The sequence below is a fragment of the Sparus aurata genome, chromosome 15, assembly GCF_900880675.1.
Source record: "Sparus aurata chromosome 15, fSpaAur1.1, whole genome shotgun sequence".
Classification (NCBI taxonomy): Eukaryota; Metazoa; Chordata; class Actinopteri; order Spariformes; family Sparidae; genus Sparus; species Sparus aurata.
Window position 1 is genome coordinate 8,044,788 of NC_044201.1, and position 13,390 is coordinate 8,058,177.

Here is a 13,390-nt window from a genome sequence, read left to right on the forward strand (position 1 = left end):
GAAGTTGTTTTTGTTCAGTATGTTCGTCAGTAAAAATGACAAATCACCCATGCAACAGTCTAAGAGCAACCTTTCAGTCTACATTAATCTTGCTGCCTGTAAACGCACTAACAATAAAGGATTTGGAAGTAAACTGTCTAAACAGTTCCATCACGTGAGTTAATATTGGGTATTGCATCCAGACGCCGCAGCAGGACATAGCTGGGATCTGCTGAAGCACATGGTTGCAAGGAGAAGAAAGTGAGACAAAGAGATGAGAAGATATGATTTATACCTGCACGGCATCACAAAGATGAGCAGAAATACCCTGGTACAGACAGAACCTATCAATAAACAATGCCAAATTATAACTGCAGCGTTAAACCAAGGACCCGGACCAGAGGATTAAAGTTGACTTTGTTGGTGCACTCACCCACTCACTCACTCTTACACATAAATACTGTTACACTTTGTGGCCCCAGATGTGGAAGCAGCTGGAGTGAGTCTTTGTAGTGGAAAGAGTGCTGTCTTGTCACTGAAAGGGACAGCTGTTGATGGGAAACATGAAGCCAGGATGGGCTGAGGCTTTGGCCCAGACGGACTTTAAGCTTTGGCCCCAGACCTTGCTCAGTGTCTGCTGAAGCATAGACAACTGGGATCTGTCTGGGAGGATCATATGGAACGGAGGTGAAGGGTCATATCTTGTGTACCCTTTAAATAAAATGCTTGTCATTCGGATTCTCCCCAAAAAAAAGAACAGCACACGAATAAAAGGATATTTTTGAAGTTGTACTGAAGTTTCATGACCGTGAGTCATCTACGCCAGTGGCACTTCGGCAGCCTTGATCCAAAGCATGTACCTTTAATTATGTTTTTGTTTTATGTCCCATTCATGGGAAATGGGCTTTTGCTTTTATCTAAGTTGCAGAAATGTTTGGTCTCAGAAATGAGCTTCAGACACAGTCTCATTTCACATGTGGTCCATTTCAAACAGGCCAACATTGTTGACATGTCAGAATCAAACCAGACTTGTTAACACCTGGACCGCTCTGAGGAGAGGAACGTCATTCATCACACTGTGTAGGCCACACATATATGCACATTCAGATGAATATGCAAGACGTGCTTTATTTTTAAAGCAAACCTCAGATCGGCAACTTTCTCAAGAGAATTGCTAAAAATCGGCTGTCTGTGTTAGTTTAAAATGTTCTCAGATCAGCTGTAGCGTATGTATGACACCAGGGCACAACATAATCTAAACGATAAATATTTTTTAAACTGTAACGTATTAATCAAAAGTCTGTTTGCTGAGTAAGCAACTCTGACCTGTAAGTGATGAATTAAAGCGATACAGAGCAACGAGGCCTGAGAGAACTTCCTGACATTCGGACCAGGATCTTATCGAGCCAATCCATGGAAACACTTTTGTTTGCTTCATATAAACCTGTGCGTTGTGATAACAACCGCTGAGCGTCACTTCCTCCGACAAAATCTAATGGTGTTGTGATTTAGGAGGACTGCGCCGTGTCTGGCCACTTCTGCGTGACAGTGCCTCCTTAGTGGAGGTAACTGTTACCCAGGCCTGCCTTACTCTGTTTATACTCAGTGATCCATTTTGAGACATGCAAGGCCCCCTTCTGCCCTGTTAGCATACACTGAGGATTTCATGATGTTTACTCTGTATATACAGGAGTCAGCTTAAATAAGACTTCCATGAATGTCGGATCCCCAGAAAACTGATGGACTAGATTAGACTTTGGCCCACAACGTAGAACTCTTGGCATTTTGGACCATTTTGACCCAAGCAAGGTTAATAAAACATAAATATTTATGTTACCATGAGGTTCTTTGCTCGGCTCAGAAGCCAAGTATCCAGTCTGAGCTGAATATTATGATACAACACAGATTTGTTGTAACCATCAAAACATTCTCTGTTTAGCGTATTGGTGTATTTGTGTATATCCAGCATATATGCAATATACGTCTCCCACAACAAATCTATTATGTTTATACAGGAGCAAATATGAGAGGCTACTCGATATTTAATACTTAATGTTACCAAATACGCATTTCTTATATCAAAGAATGTGGTGTGTTGCAAATATTTCTTTAATGGGTTGTTTTGCTGTCTTACTTGATGAATGTTTATTAGTGGCTTACATTAACAACACTAGATATCAAAGAATGAATTCATCAAACAAAGTGAAAATTCAGTCTTTTTCTGCTCACTCCCCATGTCGATGGAAAGCCAGGGGATGTTTCGCAGTCCACAAAACAATTCTGGAGCTTCACAGCCAAACAGCATCACGACAGTATGTAGTAGAAATAATACAAAAATAAACACAAATAAAATGTCTCCATACAGCTCATCCAGTGTAATCCAAGTTTCTGGAAGATCCAGAGATCCCCAATTGATCCGATAAAAAACACTATTTATGCCCTCCACACGCGGACAAGCTTGTGCTTCTACTTCAGACGGGCTGCTCGCTAACGCCATTAGCTTAGCAGCTAAACTGGAGATTTCAGCTTAATATAGGATGTAAACAAGAGCTTTTTGGGATCTTGGGGATTCTGGAGACTTGGAGTGCACTGGGCGAGATGTGCGGAGCTATTTTATGTTCTTTCGCATTTCTTTTTTTTTTTTTTTTGACATTTCAAAACATTCCCATCAGCTTCAGCTGTTTAGGAGGAGGCTGCAACACCATTTTGCTGTGACGCTCCAGAATTGTTCTGTGGACCGCGAAAACTTCCAACAACTTTCAATCGGCATTGAAGATCATAACTAAATATTTTATTTTTGGAGGGAAGTTTTCCTTTAATAACTGTTTTCCAAGTATTCAGGCTCATGTATGCTGTAGGAAAACACAATAACAGAACATAAACATAACTTTTGCTTGTTGATTTAATTTGATAGTGTTTCAAAATAGAAGTTCACTTTTTTTTTTTTTTTACACTTTTTAAAAATGAATTGAAGATTACATTACTTACTACAATTTCATTTTATCTTTTTTTGATGTTGTTGTTGGGCGGTCCTATTTTAAGGAATGTTCTGCTTTGTATAAAAAGAAGGTCGAATACAATAAAATAGAAAGTTAATAAAAGGTTTGGGGTTTTTTGTTTTTTTTTACACTTGTAATAAGTAAATATTTAACAAGACAAAATCTGTAAGATTGCTTGAAATAAAATCTACAAACAATCCCTGACGTCTCTTCGAAATGTGAACTTTCAGGGTGATCGTGTCTTTGTGGCGAGTCTGTTACTTAAATATTATTTAAGAAGTGTGATGACAAATTAACATGACTGTTAATGTCCTAAAAAAAAACATGAAAACGTCCAACTCTCAGGCTCTATATAATATTATTCCCCATACAATTTACACTAACGGGCCTATATGTCCTTGCAGATCTGCACTAGTTGGCAATCTAAGCTGCATTCCACAAATACCAAACCATTGTCCACAGCAGCCTCTCGGTCATGCGCCCCTGCTCCAGCCACGGGCACATGACCTGCTCCTGCCTCGCCGATCACGGAGCTCCTAGACACGAGAACAGCCGCCCGTCACCACAAAACGCTTACCCGGGAGCAGTCTCGAACAGGAGGCTCCTGTGTGGCTTGACGGCGCCGATCTGTTTTCAGATCAGCTGCGCTCACTTCCTGCTCGTGAAGCCCTGCTGATGTCACATGACTCACCAGTCTGGTGTGGCGGAAGGAAGGAGGGAGGAAGCGGGCAGCAGGACGGACGGACGAACGGACCAGCAGCTGTGGGTGAAGAAGAGCTCCGCGACGGAACACTGGGGGACAGCTGCGAGACAGAGATGAGATGCCGGGATCACTCGCGGGATACACACGGTGAGTGGTGACACGAGCAGGAGGCGCGTGTTGTGTTCACGGACACTCGTTAACTTTGGGGGAGTTTAAAAGTTTGGTAAGAGGGGCTCAGGGTCTGGGTAAAACAAGGGCTGCAGTTCGCGGATCGGAGCAGGTTCAAATGAGTATACATATGTTTGTTCGTTGAGCTCTGGCACGCACAGGCTGTAGTGTATAGATACAGGAAGCAGCACTGGTTGGAATCTCACTTCACGATGCAAAGGTGCGTATGTTCAGGGGCAGGTTTGTGAGTCCTCCCCCACCCCAGGAAAGTGTTACATTGTTCATTGACACACAACATGCAGTCAAGCATTACCCTATCCATCAGGGCTGCACAATACATCCAGCTATAGTCCATTCGCTGGTGAACGTTTATTGGTTTTCACACATCGCCACCCTGGTGGAAAAGGCCCAGACAAGGCTCTGCTTGTTATGGAAACCTAAGACAGTGCCAGGTTCCCGTCAACTTTCACACATGAGCGATGGAAAGCATCGCAAACTGGCGTGGTCCGTGCAACGGCCAAGGACAAGGGGTGGGGCGAGGTGGTCTGCACAGAGCCCAGAGGATACCAGAAGACAGCACCCACCCCAGCCACGGTCTGTCCGTCTGTGTTGAAGAACACCCCTTATAGCCTTGAACCTTTAATAATTTCAAGTGAAATCAGCACATTTCGAGAAGCTGCGTGTTTGTTGTTGAAGTAAGGTAAATATAAGAGGAAACGGCATCATACTGAAGCACAGCAGTGCAGCAGAGATGCTCCTGCTCTTCAGATCTTGTTCTCCAGATGTGAGCAGTAACACGGCTGTATGGTACAGGCCCCCGGCAAATGTCACATCATCGTGTTTTGTGATGCAGAAGTCGTCCTTACCACGAAATTGCGAAACACGTCGCAATATCTGTCAAAACTGTCGCGATACGTGCGTCTGCAGCCCTGTTGCTTACGTGTGAATATCGGTGAAGATGAGCAAACATCATCTCGAAAGCTTACAGATGAAAGTGGGTAGAAGTCTCCTGGGGATTTTGGGTTCATTCGGCTTAAGCGTGCCCCAGACGGCCTGCGTGCTGCTCCTAAGCCCTCTGACGGTGTGGGGAGCCCCGTGGAGGCTGAGCAGGCTCTGTGCTCAGCTTTAATGGCGTTTAGGGAAGTGAAACAATCCAATTTCTTTTGCTGGCAGTCTGTGATGGTGAAAGCAGACCACAAATACTCGCATTCTTATGCCTGATGCTGAGAGAGAGAGAGAGAGTTGTTCAAATCCAGATGAGATGAACCCCTAATGAACGCAGGATTGTAGACGCACTGCAACTGAGCGTTCTTTTCTGAGTAGGCCTACTTCAGAGGGCGATCACTCAAACGGTGACCAGCACCTCACGCTCTCTCTCCTCCCTTTTTCTTTTTTTTTTTTTTACAAATCCTCTCCTGAAAACAGCAAGGATGCATCTCCTTAGCTGCAGCTTCAAACGGTCCTCTGCGAATGCGAGCACCGTCGACTCTTGTATCTGCTTTAAATCCCTCACTTTTCATTTTTATCTGTGCTCTGACCGTAGGCTGTCACTGATAAAATACCAGCTCCTGCAGCCTGTCTGTGTCGGGTCAGAAGGCGGTGGAGTGTGGGAAAAAAGTCCCCCTTTGCTCTGAGTTTCTCCGGTGGTGAATGTGTTCATCATCAGGCCTGTTTGAAAGGCTTGATTTAAAGAGGATAAACTCATGACCGCTATCAGCCACCTCTTTTCAATAAAACACAGCATATTTTCCTCTGACAATGGAGCGTTTTCTTCCTTTTTTTTCGACCAGCTGACTCATCTAAGTTTAGACTCAAACGTCTGTGCAATTAGTTGTCTGTTCTTTGTCTCTTTCCTTTCCAGCGTAATGAGCGTGGAGACGTTGGAGTAAACAGGACACCACAGCGAAGCGGGGCAGGAGTGCGTCTGCGGTCCAGATGAAGTGCTTGCTAATAGCCAGCGAGAGCGCAGAGGTCCTCTTCCACTGGACTGACCCCGAGTATCAGCAGCATATCCAGGAGCAGTATGGGGCGTCGCAAGAGGAGGGCCAGGGGGTAAGGAGGAGCCGGAGGAGTCCAGCTGTGCTCCTGCTTTCTTTCTTTTTAACTGACTTCCTCCCTTTTTTTTTCTCTCTGCCCTTTTGAAGCTTCCAGCCTTCGAGGACAGCATCAGCACCCTGTTTGCGCCCATCATCATCTCCTGCAGCACCATGGTGGACCGGCTGGGTGACAGCTACACCTCCTTCACCACGGAGAACAACCATATCTACGTCCTACACCAGGTACAGCCCCCCCCTCCCCTTCCAAAATAAAAGCTTTCCTCAGCCTCACACAGAACCCCAGATCAGCTCTCTTCATGATTTACTAACGCAGAAGATAAGAAGGAATGCGAGTCTCTTCTCAAGCCTCTTTTGATCTTGCGTCGGGATTCCTTCGTGTTTCCTGCGCTCTTGAACTCGGCCTTGCCAGCGGTAACGCTGCTGTGACCTAAATGCAGAGGCCGCTCTCGCAGCGAAGCGTCATGTTTGTCATGTGAGTCTTGTTAAGGGATCAAACCATTCTTTGTCCTGCTGCAGCACATGATACAATTATCAAGTCCAAACACTTGTTTCAGGCCTCTCTCAGATCTTTTCGCGTTTAAATATTTATTCCCCGCAGAACAGTTTAATAGAACCATCTCCACCTTATTTTCCGGTCTTTTCGCATGCTTGAGGCAGTAAACGCTAATTGGGTCATTTTGTGTCCTTAGTTCGACGAGTGCCTCTACATCGCCGTGAATGGGGACGGCGAGGAGGGGGAGGACGATCTGAGGAGGAAGACCTACGTGATGAAGAAGATGATTGAGGTCCTGTTTGGCATGGTCACCCTCAGCAGTTACCTCCTCAGGAGAGAGTGAGACATTTTGCATGTTCCTTCTTGATGATGGGCAGTCTTTAAGGCGGTCGTCCGGTTGACACATGAACTGTGCTGTTGGTCACCAGGCTGCGTCCCCAGGACACGGACCAGAGAGCGAGGCTGTGGAAGCATCTGCAGAGCCTGCTGGAGACCTACAGCCACCTGCGGGAGAACGACCAGAGCTTCTTGGTGGAGGTGAGGTGCTTTGCTGCTTCGTGCACTCACACCATGTCTAATAATGCCTTTAAAACTAGAAAAAGAAATACGAAGATCCAAAATCTCAGACAACATGTAGCCTCACATCACAACAACAAGTTGATAACCACATGTTGCCCAGCCGTAATCTCGTAATGATAACGCATAGTAAAGCAAATGATACGGAAGAGTAATGTTGCACACGAAGCACATGTTGTGTAAGGATGTGACTCTTTCTACTCGCATTTGAAGTATTAAGTGTCACATTATTTGATGTGATGTAGTGTTAATGATCTTTGGTGCAATGCTGCATCAGATTTAGGGACACCTTAGAACCACTAGGTGGCAGAAAAAGCCAGAAGGTTCACATTCACTTGTTTGTACAAGCTACTTTTCCTCGGGCTGTTGGTATTATTCTGTTTGCTCCATATATAACCGTGTATGTTAAAGGTCTGTGATGCAATCCTGTCATGTGGGCGATCATAAAACTGTAGATATATATATGTGTATATGTATATATATGGGCCTTTTTCAGATGTGTTCTCCTGGATTATTAAAAGCCAAAGTGGAAAGATCGACTTTTTCCCCTTTTTAAGGCTTTGATTGCAAAATGTCCAGTCAAAGTCATGTTGAGCTTTTGTTTGGTGAAATCACACACGCAACCCTGACGCTCTCACGCTGCGTCCTCCCGTCTGTCAGGCGGTGGAGAGGCTCATCCACCCCACGCTGTGCGAGCAGTGCATCGAGTTCCTGGAGCGCCGTTTAGTCCAGCAGCTCAACAGCAGCGTGGAGAGAGCAGGGGAGGAGGTGCTGCATGCCTTCATCCTGGTTCACACCAAACTGCTCGCCTTCTACTCCAGGTACGGAGACACTCGTCACATTCGCCCCCTAAAGCGCACCGTTTCCTTCGCATAACCTCCGAGTCAGTGAAGAGGCTTTTCTCTTTGCCCTTCGCTCTAGCCGCAACGCCAGCACGCTCAGCACCTCAGACCTCCTGACCCTCATCATCATGGCGCAGAATATGTACCCCAGCGACGTGGACCACGATGACCCCGCGCCTGAGGTACAGAGTGCTGACAGCCAACCCGCACAGCACGGCCATTAAACTGCTGGTTGTTCCTGATTGGTTTAACTGTTTCTCTTCATGTCGCGTGTTCGTCTGTGAAGGATGTCGAGAGCACATCTGGTTCTGGTCCCGAAAGCTTTTACACCCCGGAGCCCTCCCCTACAGACAGAGACTCGAGCAGCTCAGGTGGGTTTCTTTGTGGCGAGCTCCTCCGCACTTTGAAGTCCTGCATGTCTACGACCAGGCGGAGGATCAGTGTCGTATGATGTATGCTGTCTTTGTTTTTATGATTCAGAGGAGAAGCCTGTGAGAGGCAGCACCCCTGTGTTTGAGTTCGTGGACCCAGACATCCAGGTGAGAGCATATATGAGCTCCTCGTTCCATGCAGGGTTGGTTATTGTTCAGTGCTGGGCGAGACCTCATAACTGTATCAAATGATGATGTCATCAGATGGCAGAGGACAGCCTGCAGACTCTGGAGGTTCCTCCACCCGACCCTTCAACCCCTCACAGGGTCTTCTTGGAGGTCTCGCTCAAAGAGGGGCTGTATCCCATGATGCCTCACTCCATGTACTGTCTGCCTCTGTGGCCTGGCATCACACTGGTGCTGCTGACTAAGGTTTGTGGATGCCAACACACGACCATGCACAGGGTGAGGCACAGGGGGCACAGCAGTGACACATCGATCCCGACTTATGAACATACTACCGTTGTATGAAGCGTTTACAAGAGCGTTGCCATGGATCCTTGAGATCCTTAGAAGTTTGTGAATTTAAGACTAAAACAGAGGCCTTGAAAGTTTTGAAAAGAGATATGCAAGTCATTAAAAGTCCTTGAATCTATATATTTATTATTGTATTTTATTATTTAGATTTTTTATCTATGTCACGTTGGACCCTTGAATTTGAGGAAAACTGAATCTGGAAAGTCCTTGAAAAGTCCTTGAATTTGATGTTTAAGAAGGCGTGGGAACCCTGTCAGTAGGACTGCAACACTATGAGATTGTCCTGGTACGATAACCATCTGATATAAATAACACTGTATGTGATACTACATTATTTTTATTATTCTCAATTATAATGGCCTTTTTAAAAAGAATAACTGGTTTACAAATGCCTTATTATAATTTTACAAAATATTATGTCCCGGCAGACGTGAAACTTGAAGTATATTTTAAAAAAAAACCAACACTTTTACAGTCGAATTCAACACCTTCGATGAGCCAATGTACAGACTATGATAACCATCAGTGTTAATCCCACAGTGTACCACTGCAGCCCTACCTGTAACAATATATCAGCACATTTTTGCTCGCTTGTTGAACCAATTCAGCATCCGTGTGTGTCTCTTTCTTAGGTTCCCACCAGTGCAGTCGCCATGTCGGTTTATAAGTTTTTGGAGGCCTTCGCCAAGCTGGAGAAGCGTTTAAGTGAAGGCCAGGAAGGTTCTGCTGCTACCAGAGGCCAGCCGACGATACACGACGTCCGCAGCAAGCTGGATAAATTCATTAAAGCCCTGGGGCCCAGTGAGATCCAGGTCTGGGTTTTTATGTGTGTTGTATACAACCCAAGTTTCCCAAGTTCGCTGAAATAAATAGTTATGGTTGCAACAATGTTTACTAATTATCTTATAGACATAAGAATGATGTGAAAATATTTTAGTTTTTGGACCTAGGCAAATAAAATCTGCATCCTGTTCTGTCGTTGTCTCTCCAGTCTGCACAGTTACAAAATGTCTGGACCGAGTTCAAGAACCGAGCCTTCGCCAGGGGAGGTCCCGGCTTCAACAGAGAGTAAGTCTGCTGCCGCCCCCTGTTGGCCAAAATGCGTCACAGCAGCGCTGTCGGACGATCCTTTGAATGACTCCTTTCATGTTTTTGTTCCAGTCTTATCCCATGGTGTAAGAATATGAAGACCCAGCTGTGCGGAATATACCGACAGTGTTTTCTTATTGAGTCTGGCCCGACCGACATTCCTCGGCGTCTCTCCCCGGGTCTGCAGGAACGAGCCCAGACCATGGTGCAGTGAGTATCAGCCCGCTGAACATCTTTGTGCACTATTTTTGTCGGGGAATGTCACATTTTTTTTTTTTTTAGATCTGAATTACTTTTTGCCGCACACATCCCTGCAAGACAGTCTCCAATTAATTTTTTTCACATCTTCTTCCTCTTATTCTTTATCACTGTCTTTCTGTTCCACCCTTAAATGTCACCTCTCTGCCTCTGCCAGAGAGAAACTGATGGACTGGAAGGACTTCCTGTTGGTGAAAAGCAAGAGGAATATCACCATGGTGTCATATCCTTACGGCAAAATGTTCCTACTCCCTGTGATTCTGCATTGTGCCTGATCTAAAGTTAGTGAGAAAACTTTCTACACTTCGACACACCGTCATCCTGAGTGCACTGACCTTGACCCAGTTAATCCCACTTACCTGGAGGATTTCCCGGGCCTCATCCATTTTATCTGCGTGGACCGATCCACCGGCCAAATGATCGCACCGTCGCTCAGCATCACGGAGCGCGCCACGTCTGAGCTGGGGAAGGGACCGGTGGCTCAGTTCATCAAACGGAAGGTGAAGGGCGCCTCTAAAATTTAACGAGTGTGGCGTTAAACTGCTGACGAATAGATCAAGAATGTTCAGAAACTGTTCATCTCACGGAGGTCGTTAGAGTCTCATTTGAATTCTCTTTCAGCACAGAGAGCCAATGATATGAATGATTTAAAGTTCCCCTCCAGTCCTACAGTTGAATGTTTGTGCTTCACCCTGTAGATCGGTGTACGTCTTTGACACAACAGTAGAAGGCTGTTTTCACATTCATTTCTGTCAGTGAACGCTCTCTCAGGGCCTACGAGCGTGATTGTTTGACATCACAGTTTGGAATAGTTCCGAAGCCAATTCTGGTCCAGTACTGAGAGTACAGAGAGAATGGCTTTAATAGTGAAGTGGGAGACATCTTGTGTCCAGCAGGTGACTTGTGAAATGAAAAATAGTTAGTAGTAGGTGCCAATTTAAGGATTTTGTGGTGATGTGGTAATTTTTTCTAGCTAAAACCTTGTCACACACATATAAGAGACTTTTATGCCCTAACAGAAAGTATGTGTTATTGCCACTTTTGTAGAATGATTTCAGTGTGTTGCGGGAAAGTTATCAAAATAAAAGACAAAATTTGCAGTTAAAATTCTTGGTATTAATGCTTTAAGAATTTGTTTGACATTTTGAGAAACATCCTTATTAGGGGATAAAATGAGGAGATGGACACCAGCTCGTTAGCTTAGCAAGAAAATGTCCAGATCATAGATAGATAGAATTACTTTAATGATCCCAGACTGGACAGTTACTGAAAAACAGCAAATTGTTGTTTTTATACTTCTAGTTTTGCGCACATGAATCAGATGAGACCCAACGCGTGAAATAAGCAGCGTTTTAGGTGCTAGTCGGTAGATTTTGTTGTGACCGCCGCTTTTCCAGGCTTCGTCGACGATCTCTGGCTTCAACTTTGTAAGAGTATTTCCCGACATTTCGTATCATCCCTTTCTTTAAAATGCCCTCTTCATCAGTAACTTTGTTTGTCTTGAACGTCTCCTCACTCTTCCATTTTGAAGGTGTGGGACCTGGTGAGCACAACCCGGCACTATCTCCAGAAGGGTTACTCCACCGTCACACTGCGCGACGGAGATTTCTACTTCTGCTACTTCCTCTGGTTTGAAAATGAAACGGTAAGTTTGTCGTGTTTGGCGTCTACGGGAATTCAAAGAAGTCTCCTGTAGTTCAAATCCGGCATCCTATAATGAGCGCATCTGATCACACCAGGGCTTCAAGTTAGAGGCAGGTGACATCCCCGTCCTACCTGATGACTCCGCCCCCATTGGGATGCTGGCCTGGGACTACTACAGGTAAACAGCTGTGCGTGACAAAAATACAATGTGATGAATCGAAATGAGGGTGCTGCTGACTATAGACAGTGATTTGTCCAGCAGGAAGCTGCTGCGCTACTACAGCAAGAATCACCAGGGGGAGGTGGTGAAGTGCTACGAGCTGCTGACGGTTCACCTGGGGGTCATCCCCACCGAGATCATCCTCCAGCACTGCAGACAGCTGGCGAGCAAACTGTGGGAGCCTTCGCGCAATCCGCTGCTATAGGAGCGCCCACACGCTTCAACTGAGTCACAGCGGCCGACGTTCGCAGGTGTTTGTGCGCTGCCAAGAACTGAAACACACTCTCTATAGATGGATTCCTGTCGTGTGGCTTTCATGATCCATCACTGTCGGTGTGAAAGACGTCCTGTGTCCCACCATAATTCGACCTAAATTATTTATTAGACGCACTTAGATTCATGATCAGCACAAACCAACACCACTGTGCACTTATGCACTGTTTTGTGTCTTATAGTGATGACATCACAGCTTAATTTTTTGTGAATTGTAAAATATTTTGTAATACTCAGTTTATGACCTGTTTGCTATTTATTAGTAATACTTTCTTTTTTTTCACTTTTAAAAAATTTGCAGCGTTTTTTTTTGTTTTTGTTTTTTTTTAATAAATGAAGATATTTCTAAGGATATATTTTATAAATGATGTCCATTTCTGCCTTTAGTGCGGTAAGTGTTTAAATAAAACATTCAACAGTAATTACAGTATCTCTCTCTCAAGTGTTTGGTCACGTCATACATCGTTACATAGGTTAGATTCGCATGATCCTATTCGTGCAAACCATTCCTAATTTCAACCACACCAGCGAGGAGCAGTCAACAAGCAAACAAACAGGCTAACAAACTAGCACGTACCAAGTTTTGCCAGCTTCCAAAGCGTTTGAGCGGATGGGAGCTTCTCGGCCCGCCTCAGAGCCTAAAACAGTGAGCGATCATGTAGACCCACTCTCTCTTCTTTTCCCTCTCTCCCGAGCCACTCACACGCCAGCCTCAGAGTGACTGACGCATCATGTAGCCAATGAGATTTCACATCCAGCAAATTATCAGGGTTTTTTTAGACATGAACTTGGAAATTATGCATTTTGCTTTTTTGCATTTTGCATTTTGCATTTTGCCAACCAAGCACGTGTTTATTTTAGGATTTTACATCCACAAAGTAAAATTGTAAATTAGTTCTTTTTTAGTGTAAATAAGGAAATAAAGACCTGTAATGAGGAGTATTTGCCCCTGTTACTCTGGGGATAGGGATGTATATTTTTAGGTCATAAATGTCTTTTTTGTGTGTTAAGTGTCCATTTTCAGTGATACTGTTTTTAAATCTGAACTTGGAGCATGTAAGACTGGATGATGTGGGCCCATCGTGTTTTCCAGCTGAAAGGGGCAGTTAGAGGTCATCTGCAGGCTTATTTTTGCAGAGCCTCTGACAGCTTGGGGGGCGGGAAATCAGCTTCAAACTTCA

At 44.9% G+C, this 13,390-nt stretch overlaps 1 protein-coding gene across 3 annotated transcripts; it reads left to right on the forward strand.

Moving 5' to 3' along the window:
• Positions 1-3,525: 3,525 nt before the first annotated feature.
• hps1 (HPS1 biogenesis of lysosomal organelles complex 3 subunit 1) lies at positions 3,526-12,631 on the forward strand. 3 transcript variants are annotated; one of them, XM_030440873.1, is made up of 18 exons: positions 3,530-3,828; positions 5,711-5,901; positions 5,994-6,128; positions 6,596-6,738; positions 6,828-6,936; positions 7,636-7,796; positions 7,897-7,999; positions 8,104-8,188; positions 8,298-8,356; positions 8,453-8,620; positions 9,358-9,537; positions 9,717-9,793; positions 9,887-10,024; positions 10,230-10,295; positions 10,428-10,572; positions 11,604-11,717; positions 11,812-11,894; positions 11,976-12,631. In XM_030440873.1, the coding sequence occupies exons 2-18, from the start codon at positions 5,785-5,787 to the stop codon at positions 12,139-12,141; spliced, it is 2,049 nt and encodes a 682-aa protein (XP_030296733.1). In that variant the 5' UTR covers positions 3,530-3,828; positions 5,711-5,784; the 3' UTR covers positions 12,142-12,631. The 3 variants fall into 3 exon arrangements, 2 of the variants coding, with proteins under 2 accessions (XP_030296733.1, XP_030296734.1); XM_030440874.1 differs by having other exon boundaries at positions 3,532-3,828; positions 11,979-12,631; XR_003986844.1 differs by lacking the exons at positions 11,812-11,894; positions 11,976-12,631 and having other exon boundaries at positions 3,526-3,828; positions 10,432-10,572.
• Positions 12,632-13,390: the final 759 nt, after the last annotated feature.

Bases quoted from the DNA above. Each gene is read 5' to 3' on its own strand.
- hps1 (XM_030440873.1), top strand. From the start codon at position 5,785: ATGAAGTGCTTGCTAATAGCCAGCGAGAGCGCAGAGGTCCTCTTCCAC. The intron at 6,129-6,595 runs GTACAGCCCCCC...TTGTGTCCTTAG, and splicing joins ATATCTACGTCCTACACCAG to TTCGACGAGTGCCTCTACAT. The intron at 11,895-11,975 runs GTAAACAGCTGT...TGATTTGTCCAG, and splicing joins CTGGCCTGGGACTACTACAG to CAGGAAGCTGCTGCGCTACT.